The sequence below is a fragment of the Eucalyptus grandis genome, chromosome 2, assembly GCF_016545825.1.
Source record: "Eucalyptus grandis isolate ANBG69807.140 chromosome 2, ASM1654582v1, whole genome shotgun sequence".
Classification (NCBI taxonomy): domain Eukaryota; kingdom Viridiplantae; phylum Streptophyta; class Magnoliopsida; order Myrtales; family Myrtaceae; genus Eucalyptus; species Eucalyptus grandis.
The window spans coordinates 43699092-43708947 of NC_052613.1; the positions used below are offsets into that span (position 1 = coordinate 43699092).

The 9856-nt window shown below is 41.4% G+C and overlaps 2 protein-coding genes across 2 annotated transcripts; one reads left to right on the plus strand and one right to left on the minus strand.

The window, feature by feature from the left end:
- Positions 1–564: 564 nt before the first annotated feature.
- LOC104433014 (pentatricopeptide repeat-containing protein At4g14050, mitochondrial) lies at positions 565–3154 on the plus strand. Its single transcript, XM_010045626.3, has 2 exons — positions 565–760; positions 891–3154. The coding sequence occupies exon 2, from the start codon at positions 922–924 to the stop codon at positions 2752–2754; it is 1833 nt and encodes a 610-aa protein (XP_010043928.2). The 5' UTR covers positions 565–760; positions 891–921; the 3' UTR covers positions 2755–3154.
- A 1686-nt stretch (positions 3155–4840) lies between these two features.
- On the minus strand, positions 4841–7939 carry LOC104433015 (probable xyloglucan endotransglucosylase/hydrolase protein 28). Its single transcript, XM_010045627.3, has 4 exons — positions 7494–7939; positions 7219–7319; positions 6624–6832; positions 4841–5746 (listed from the first exon to the last, which is right to left on the minus strand). The coding sequence occupies exons 1-4, from the start codon at positions 7681–7683 to the stop codon at positions 5248–5250; spliced, it is 999 nt and encodes a 332-aa protein (XP_010043929.2). The 5' UTR covers positions 7684–7939; the 3' UTR covers positions 4841–5247.
- Between the last annotated feature and the right edge of the window lie 1917 nt (positions 7940–9856).

Here is a 9856-nt window from a genome sequence, read left to right on the forward strand (position 1 = left end):
ATTATATTATCCCAAAATTTAGCAAAAAACAAACCAAACCCTAGTTGTATTTAGTCAATGAACTTTATAGTTCCAAAGCGCATTTGAAATGCTAAACCAAATGGGTCTTAAAGCTATCTTGGTGGCTTTTAAATCTTCAATGAAAATTTACACCATTATTTAAACTATAGCCATTTTATTGAAATTCTACCTTTTAAATCATTTCAAGATTGATATAGACAATCTAGTCACAAGATTCCACTTTTTCAAGAGAGAAATTCTATCTAATTTGAATTGTATGTAAGCCTGGTTGTGTGAAACCTTATAACTCGAATCTAGAGTTGTTATAGCCCGAAAATGGAACTTAGGGCTTTGATAAATCTTTACATAATTTTTATGAGAATGAGACGAATTTTTTTGGGGGCTAGTACGGTTAAATATTTTAGATGAATGTACATTTGTTATGCTTTTATTCAGTTATTTTTGCATTTTTTTAGCAGTCAGAAGTGGGATTCTATTTATGGAATTAAATTTAAATTACAATCGTATATAATACATAGCTTTCTAAGGCTTGGTCCTGTTTGGGTTTCTATCTCAGTTCCGCGTCCATTGCCGGTTGCCGCCGCCGGTTCTTGCTTTCGGCAACGCCACTTACCGCTAGCAATTTACCATCGGTGGTGGACAGTTTGTTTGTCGTGCGATGGAATGGTGGTCGCGGCACGTTTGCCAGGCTACAGAACTCGTGCAGCTCGCATGCCGAAGTCGAAATGGCAAAAGAATGGTAAATGCTCTTTTTAGTTGAGGGTCTTTATTGTTGTCTTGCCTGGGCGCAGTTAGTTCCATACGGAGATGGCGGATGGATCGGACAGAGCGTTGTCCACATGCCTATAATGTGTTTGCTGTAATTCCAGAATGACGCGACCTGCTGAAAAGAGGTGGTGAATGCTTGTCTCTCGCTATTTTCGCCTGCTCCAGCAATGTGCGCGGCGCAACACTCCGAATGTGGCCAAGACGCTTCATGCCCAGTTGCTCAAGAACGGCCTTCACCGTTACGGCCCTCTGCCCAACACTCTCCTGGATGCATACGGCAAGTGTGGTCTCCCCGGAGACGCTTTCTCGCTGTTCGAGGAAATGCCCCACAGAGACCAGGTCTCTTGGGCCTCCATCCTCACGGCATACAACCAAGCTAACCTCCCTCGCCGAACTCTCTCCATCTCCCGCGCCATTCTTGCGGATGATGGGTTGTGGCCGGATCATTTTGTGTACGCTAGCCTTGTTAAAGCTTGCGCTGGCTTGGGCAGCATCAGGCTCGGCAGGCAAGTTCATGCCAGCTTTTTGCTATCCTCTTTTTGTGAGGACGACGTGACAAAGTCGTCGCTAGTTGATATGTATGCGAAATGTGGATTACCAGGTGATGCTCGTGCCGTCTTTGATTCAATCCTTGCGAAGAATGCAGTTTCTTGGACCGCTATGGTTTCTGCATACGCCAGGAGTGGGCTAAAGTCAGATGCCATGGCAATCTTTGAAAGTGCACCTGCAAGAAGTTTGTTTTCCTGGACAGCATTGATTTCTGGGTTGGTTCAGAGTGGGAATAATGTTGATGCGTTTCACTTGTTCATTGACATGAGAAGAGATGGGGTTGACATCGTAGACCCATTGGTTCTTTCTAGTATTGTTGGTGCTTGTGCTAATTTAGCTATGTTGGAACTCGGCAAGCAGATTCATGGTCTCGTTATACTTCTTGGATATGAATCTTGCCTGTTTATCAGCAATGCACTCATTGATACGTATGCCAAGTGTAGCGATATTCTTGGTGCGAAGGATATATTTAATGGGATGAATCGCAGAGATGTAGTATCTTGGACTTCGATAATTGTGGGTACTGCTCAGCATGGGCAAGCTGAGGAAGCATTGGAATTGTTTGATAAAATGGTTTCTACCAGAGTAAAGCCAAACGAAGTTACTTTTGTTGGATTGATCTATGCATGTAGCCATGTTGGATTAGTTGACAGAGGTCGTGGTCTTTTCAATTCAATGATCAAAGATTATGGTATCACTCCTTCCTTGCAACATTATACTTGCTTATTGGATCTTCTTAGCCGTTCCGGGCATCTTGACGAGGCAGAGAACCTCATCAATCAAATGCCATTTCAACCTGATGAACCTACATGGGCAGCTTTTCTTAGTGCTTGCAAACAACATGGCAAGATCGAAATGGCAGTGAGAATTGCTGACGGTCTTTTAAGCCTAAAGCCAGAAGACCCTTCGACTTACATACTTCTGTCCAATATCTACGCTCGTGCTGCCATGTGGGATAAAGTTGCCAATATCAGAAAGCTGATGACGTTAATGGACGTAAGAAAAGAGCCAGGCTATAGTTGCATTGACATTGGGAAAGAAAAACAAGTATTTTATGCAGGGGAGACAATTCATCCAATGAAAGATGAGATATTTTGCTTGCTCAGTGAATTGGATGCAGAGATGAGAAGGAGAGGTTATGTTCCGGACACCAGCTTGGTATTACATGACATGGAGCAGCAAGAGAAGGAGAAACAACTTTTCTGGCACAGCGAGAGGTTGGCTGTCGCATATGGGCTGCTAAAATCAGTTCCTGGGACAGTCATTAGAATAGTGAAAAATCTTCGTGTCTGTGGAGATTGCCATACTGTACTGAAATTCATCAGTGCTATCGTCAAGCGAGAGATCGTCGTTCGAGATGCCAATCGTTACCACCATTTCAAAGGAGGGACTTGTTCATGCAATGATTTCTGGTAGTCAACTAAGATACGAGGGAGAAAATCCTTCTAGGAATTGATCTTCTGGAGAAGCAATTCTCATATTACTCGGCCAGGATTCAGGCAAATACTTCTCAGCCAGATGTTGGATATAATTGGTACACAGAATGTCTTCCCATGTGAAAGCTACCGTCTCTTAGATAACTCCTTGGTTTGTCTTACATTTATAGTAGCAATCTTCTCCTATTTTTAGCCTGCACATGGTAAACGATTGTCAATGGTTTCGCTGTTAACAGATCCAGTGGTAAAGAGTTTAGTGAGGTTATCTTACTTCCATTGGAACTATATAAAGGAAAGGTTATATTTTTCGCTTATGTATTTTACTGTATTCTAATCAAGTTCTTGTACTCTCAATTTTTCCAATCAAGTTTTTTGTCTTACACAGAATGTCTAATCAGGTCTCTCCAGCCCCAAATTTGGCCAAATTCTGCTGTTCATGTAGGCAATAATTGATCAACATCACATTTTGACGTCTTTCAACTGTCATTCCGTCGGTTATGTTGCCAAAGGGATCGACGTTTTGTGCAAATAGAAGGGCCCGATTAGCGAAACTGTCAATGCGGGAACTTGTTTGAAAAGAGAATGGAAGTACAGCAACGTTTTCCTAAAACAAACAATAGCTTCTTTCATGCAAGCCCCTATCAGTCCAAGAATCCAAGACGCCTTTGATTTGGCTTATCTGATTCACATCCACGTCGGTATGCTAAAATTCAAAAGTTCCAAGTTCAATCAATCTGACTTTTCCTGTTGCTTTGCGATTCCGACGCGTTTTTGATCATTCAATTGCCAAATTTCATTATAAAAAGGTTTCAAAGGGCGGTTTGGTGGCGTGGGAGCGAAAAATCATCTCCTTAAGTGTCGATGCTTGATTGATGGGCAAAACTTTGAGAGACTTTCTCACGTTTTGCTTTCAGCAAACTCTATGTTGGATCCTGCGGCTCTTTTGCCCATCTTTTTTGTCTTTTCACTTTTTTCTCCTTTTGACTTTCACCGCTCAGTAATTAGTATTGTAATTCGAGAGGTGCATTTCCAATTGCTCCAACTTTTTGTTTGGGCATCCCTTTTTAGGCTGTCTTTCAAGTAGGATTTTCCTTCTCTATTTTTGGGTTTAGCCCTTTAATTTTAAACCATATATATGCAGATCAAGATGTGCGTTTTTCTAGCAACTTGCAATTTGTGTTTTTCTAGCACCTTGCAATTTCTCTTCTTTAGTGTGTGGATAAGTCATATCTTGCTTCCTGACCCCAAAATGGAAGTGAAGCTTTCAAACAGCTGTTTAGATTCCTCTAGCACCGTCAATTGAACAACGGAAGCTACAACATCTTATTCTAGGTAGTTCTCTCCTTTTCAGCAGCATTTTCAAGTATTGCTCAGAAACGTAAACCGTTTTCAACAGTTCCTCAAAAACATAAGCCATTAAGTCATGAGCGCCAATATAACGCTTGAATGCGATAAATTTGTCAATTCACTCTCCCTCCATTTCCTTCTTTCCTCGCTTGCCCCTTTTTTCGTCACACATTTATCCATGATTACAACTAAATTTGCCGCCATAAAGTAATTAATATCCAGCCTTTCTATTTACATAAGCACCGGTAATATAAAAACGAACGAAAGAGAAGCAAAAGGAGGAGGAAATAATGATATCCATTTTCCTTTCAAAACCAGACTATATCAAGCCAAAGCTTTTCTGCAACAAACGGAAGGGACTGAAATCTGCCAATTGCAGCACTTTAAGTCTCTCCACCTGTTCTGTCTCCTCTTAAATGGCCTTTGGATTCTCATTTTCCGGTCCGCTGACAAATTTGTCCCGGCCCCGAGCTTGATGTTTGACAAAAAAGCATCACGAAACATAGCCCAGATGGGCCCCGCACTTTTGACATTAAACGGAACACCAAAGCTTTTTTGATCATGATGACCGATGAGAGCCTCCATCTCTCTCTCTCTTCATCTGACTATTGAATGGAATCAAGAGTATAGAACAAGGGACACACCATACCCACCACCTACCATTAAAAAAGATTCTGCAGACCCACAAATTAATGTCCACATATCGCACACCTAACCCATGACAAAAGGTATATTTATTTGGAAACCCAGGAGATATGTCTCAGAGAGCAGTACAAATCTTCAAATTCAGCAAAAAAGAGGAAAAAAAACAAAAGGAAAATACAAGACCCATATATGAGATGACAAAATGACTGGAAAACTCTATCGGTATCATGAACTATACACATACCCCACCCCCACGAACCCATATAAATCCAATGATGAATCTCTGTGCCCTTCTTTCCCTCCCCCTCCTCTCTCCTTCCTCTATTTATCTTTTTTTATTCACAGGCAAAGAAAAAAACAGAAAATGAAGGGAAAAAAAAAATAGAAATGACTTGACCAGGCATGACAATCAAACTGTAGGTAAAATGTAGTGGAAGTAAGCCACGAAATGCTGCATTTGGTGAATTGAAGTTTATCTCTCTCATATAGAGGCGTCTGCCCGGCTCGTCCGGCTCTGGCGGTGACGCTTGGGACGGTGGTGCCTGCCATCTCCAAATGTGACGGGGTCGAAAACCCGGAGATGCTCCGCTTCTCCTGGATTGATCACGCACTCGGGCGGAGGGACTTTGTAACGAGCCCGGTCGTAGCAGTACGAATAAGTCATGTGCTTCTTTCGGAAATACTCCATCTTTGTCCTCTGTCTGGGACTGATGCCCTGAGGGATCGCCTTATGACTTGGGACATCGTTGCAGCTTAATTGGTGCTCAATCGGGTCAACTGCGCAGCCGTGCAGGACAAGATCAGAGAACTCGGCGACGTAGGGGGCGTACTTGTAGTTCACTCGGTATTTTCCGCCATTTGTGGCCCAATCAGAGCCATCCCAGATTGTGGCGTATAAAGACATAGGTTTAGAGGGGAATTGGCCTCCCATAGCCTCCGTTCTCTTAAACTCTCTGATGGGCACATTGTCCACATAAAATCTACAAGAGAGAAAAGGCGGTGAGAGTTTAATCATAATCAAAACAAAGTCACAAGCGGTATAGACTGTCCTCTAATACGATGTTCTCATCCATTCATCTCGTGATTACTAGAACAGAAATTATAGTCAGCTTAAACTCTGGCAAAACTAAAACTTAAACAGAATTTAGATGTACTGGACCCCTCTTCCCAGTAAAATAACATGTGAAAGAAGCACAAATTTGAAATTACTTACAGAACTTGTATCCAACTTCCACTTAAGTGAGTAAAAGTACAATCTTTTTAGGCAAGCCAAAAAAATTTCAGCTCATAATCTCCACAGTAGTAGTTAATCCATCTCAATCAAATGTTCCAATTACCGTTGTAGACAGAGAAAGAAGAAGGGGCCCAAACATCCATCCAACTTGTCTAAATTACTGTAAAGATTTTTGGCAGATGTTTATCCACCAAACATTAACAGTATTGCCATGATAAAACGAAGACAGGGTAAAAGGAAGTGAAGCAACAGTAACAACAGGAAAAGCCTTTCCTTATTAAGTGAGGAACGAGCAAGCTAAGGATCCGTAGTAAAAGGAGCGGATGGACTAGATAAACGTGACCCACCCGACCATCCTGACAGGGCATGGCAAGATACGCCAACCTTAATACAAAATATTCCTCAAGGAAGTGACCATTCCCCAGCTTCGGTTACATAGTTCGGCAGAATAATAACAGAGCACTGAGCCGATATTCAAAAACTTCTCAGGAGACCAGCAAAATGAGGACAGGGGAAACGATATATCCACAAAAGCTACCAAATGGCTATGCAAAAGAAGCACAATGAATCACAAGGTGAATCGGAGAACAATATGCTCTTATCTGGGTGGAATTGAAACTTACATGATTTGAGAGTCGGTCCACAGGATGCCGTACTGATGGAAGTCATCGGAAGGATCGAACCAGAGGCCATATCTCTCTTCCCTGCCAACGCTGGTGCTTCCATTGCCGTAGATATTAGTTTGAATCCTCCAATTTTTTCCCCGAATGTTACCCAAGAATTCGAAATCAATCTCATCGTGGTTCTTCTCGTACATATCGCCATTAGACATCTGCCCAATCAAAGAACAAACAAGTTGCCGATCACCGGAGCAGAAATTCGCAAAACTACTCAGGAGAAAAACTCCAGTCAAGCAGAACCAAATATGTGATCAAAAGTGAAGAACTTGCCAAGGGAAAAACTGCAGGTCATCATTCTCAAAGTACTCCTGGAAATACAGATACTCTAACGGTAGCGAAATATTTTCAGGTAACTTATCAAAAGAATGGCCTTTCGAATTGAACTTAATGGCCCGAGAAGGATCAAATTTTGTTTTTTTATCTAGAAGAAACACCGAGCACCCATCGGGAATATACAATCAATTCTTACAGTGATCAAAAGTGGAAACGCCATAAAAATTTTGCAACAAAGAAGACTAATTAAGTGGAGATCACTCACGTAGAAAGCAACCACGACTCCGGCGGTGTAATCCGCAGGCAACTTAATGGAAGCACTGAAGAAGCCATGCAGGTAAAGATCCTGAGACGCGAACCCAGACCCTGCAACAAATCCCAAATTAATTAAAAAGAAAAGAAAGAGAAAAAAAAATCCAAACAAGGGTCCTCGACCAACAGAGCCCCCGACGGAATAAATAAAAAAAAAAAGACGCCTTGAATCCTCAACGTTCACCGATTCAACGGGAACGAGATTGAGAGAGACATGGGACACGGCACCTGTGCGCTCGTCTAGAGCGAGATGGACGGATTGGCCATCCCCGTGGAGGGCGAGGTTGTTGTCTCCGAAGAGCTGGGTGTAACCTTCGTCGAAGGAGATGATGGGCAGGTTCGGGGACGACCCAGAAGCCAGAACAAGGAGGACGGCAAAGCAGGTCAGGGACAACAAGCCCAGATGGGAGTGCAACATTTTTGCCCTCCTGCTCCTCCTTCTGTGCAGAAAGATGATCTTATGTGTGTATATATATGGTCGAGAAATGTGGAAGAGAGTGATGAAGAAGAAGAAGAAGAGAGGGACTGAGAGAGAGAGGGAGAGAGAGAGAGAGAGAGGAATATCTCTCTAATACTGATACAGGACAGCTAGGCGCGATAGAGAGAGAGAGAAAGAGAGAGGCTAAAATGGAAGGAAGACAAAAGGACGTCGTTTTTAAGGAGATGAACGTGAGAGAGAGAGAGAGAGAGAGAGAGGCGTTTCTTGTGCTTTGCTCTGGCTTTGGAGCTGTTGTTTATGTGGACAGGTTTCTGGGAAAAAGCAAAAATCGCTCCCATGCATTTGATTTGATTTTACTTTTTTGCTAATTTATCTTCTGATATAATAATAATAATAATAATATTAGTACATGCTTATTTGATGATGGCGATGATGATGATATATCTTCTTCAAATTCTCCAAATTTTGAGTGGTTTCTGTTTATTATTACAAGCATGGGAGTTTTTCATTTGTTGGTGTCTCTCTCTCTGCAAAACAGTGTCACGGATGGAGCCTTTGGCGGAAGTGACCTTCCTCGGTTTTCAGTTTTCTTTCACTGCTTGTGAGGATAAATTCCTTTTCTTTTATTTTTATTTTTTTTATTTGGGTGGTTTGAAATCAACCACAAGGAAGAGTCTCCAGCGTCATGATTAATCCAAAATTCTCTTCAACACATTATTATTCGCAAGGAAGAGAAACGCATAATTAGAATCAGGTAATCTACCAACGGTATAATGTGCAGTGCACCCCTCTTTTCATTTAATCAAATCATGAACGTGAAAGGAAAAATTTACGCTAATTTTCACGTGTTTAACTCCCCTATTTCCCAAAAAATGAATAATTTTAAAAAAAAATCTCACAGACAATCATTTGTATTGCTCAAAATAATTAATCAATTAAAACTTCATTCATTGTCAACAACAATTTATTTCTAGACATCTTTGTAAATGATGAAATATATTTCGCCCGTTCATTCATTTTTATAAGTAATATAAGCGATCGTTTTTAGAAATACATTTTCCAAATCATTTATTTTATACAAAACAAATGAAACCATAAAAGAAATATCCCACTTCGATTTTGTTTTCTCTTTGTAATTATGATGAATGCACTGGGATTAGCTTCCAAGGATGGAATGCCAAATAAATAATAGTAAGGATGCGGTTTTATCTTTAGACCGTGGAAATTTAGCAAAAGGACTACGGCTTCTAGAATGAGAACAAACTTTGACAAAAGGAGAGAGACGACATCAAGAGGGCATTCGATGCTTGATAAACTTAAGATATATCTTAAGCTTAAAGAGCGTGTAATTTCTCAATGCTTTCCACGAGGTACACATTATTTACTTCGTTCACCACTATTCGAATTTAAGCAATTAGACAATCGCGAACATTCCAACTCTCCCTCCGAGCAAAAGCTAAATTGGGACGGGCCTACGACAAACTTCGGGGCTAAGCTATTCGAAATCCAATCTATTATTAAAACAGCCTCCATGAAAAGAAAAAAAAAGAAAAATCATCAGTACCCCGTGAACCAATAGCGCGCCTTTAGCTTCCGCCTTTTTCCCCCCCGAGTACGATCATCTTGGGCACTTTACATCTCCCTGAAGGCTTCCAAATCACTTACTAAACTAATGAGAATGAGAAAGCTTGAAAATCAGGCCTTTGAAGACTTCGGGGAGGGATAAAGAGCCAAATTAAAGTTGGGGCGAGAAGTGGTGGTGAAGGGATAACGAGCACCGAATTATTTAATCTCGAAAAGTAATAATAATCGAGAAAAGGGAGTTGGAATTCTATCATGGAAATTTGGGAAAAAAAATGGGAAATGATTATTAAATTGCTGAGTGCCGGAATTCTTTGGGTGAGGAGATCGAAAAGATGATTCCCCCTCGTTGAAAAAACGAACGAAAGGAGGGGAGAGACGAGAGACAACCCCATTTTTATGTGACATTGACGTAGCGTGCCTTGATCAAAAGCGATCGTCGTTAGCTGCCGGCCGTGCCTTTTCCTTCGGAAATTTCCCGTAGATTACGCGAATGGCATTAGGAAAATACGATCCTATGCCTCGGCAAATTCGGGATTTCGTACTCTAATTCACACTTTGCGCAGCCGTG

Bases quoted from the DNA above. Each gene is read 5' to 3' on its own strand.
- LOC104433014 (XM_010045626.3), top strand. From the start codon at position 922: ATGCTTGTCTCTCGCTATTTTCGCCTGCTCCAGCAATGTGCGCGGCGC.
- LOC104433015 (XM_010045627.3), bottom strand. From the start codon at position 7,683: ATGTTGCACTCCCATCTGGGCTTGTTGTCCCTGACCTGCTTTGCCGTC. The intron at 6,833-7,218 runs GTGAGTGATCTC...TTGATTGGGCAG, and splicing joins GAGTCGTGGTTGCTTTCTAC to ATGTCTAATGGCGATATGTA. The intron at 5,747-6,623 runs GTAAGTTTCAAT...TCTCTCTTGTAG, and splicing joins TGGACCGACTCTCAAATCAT to ATTTTATGTGGACAATGTGC.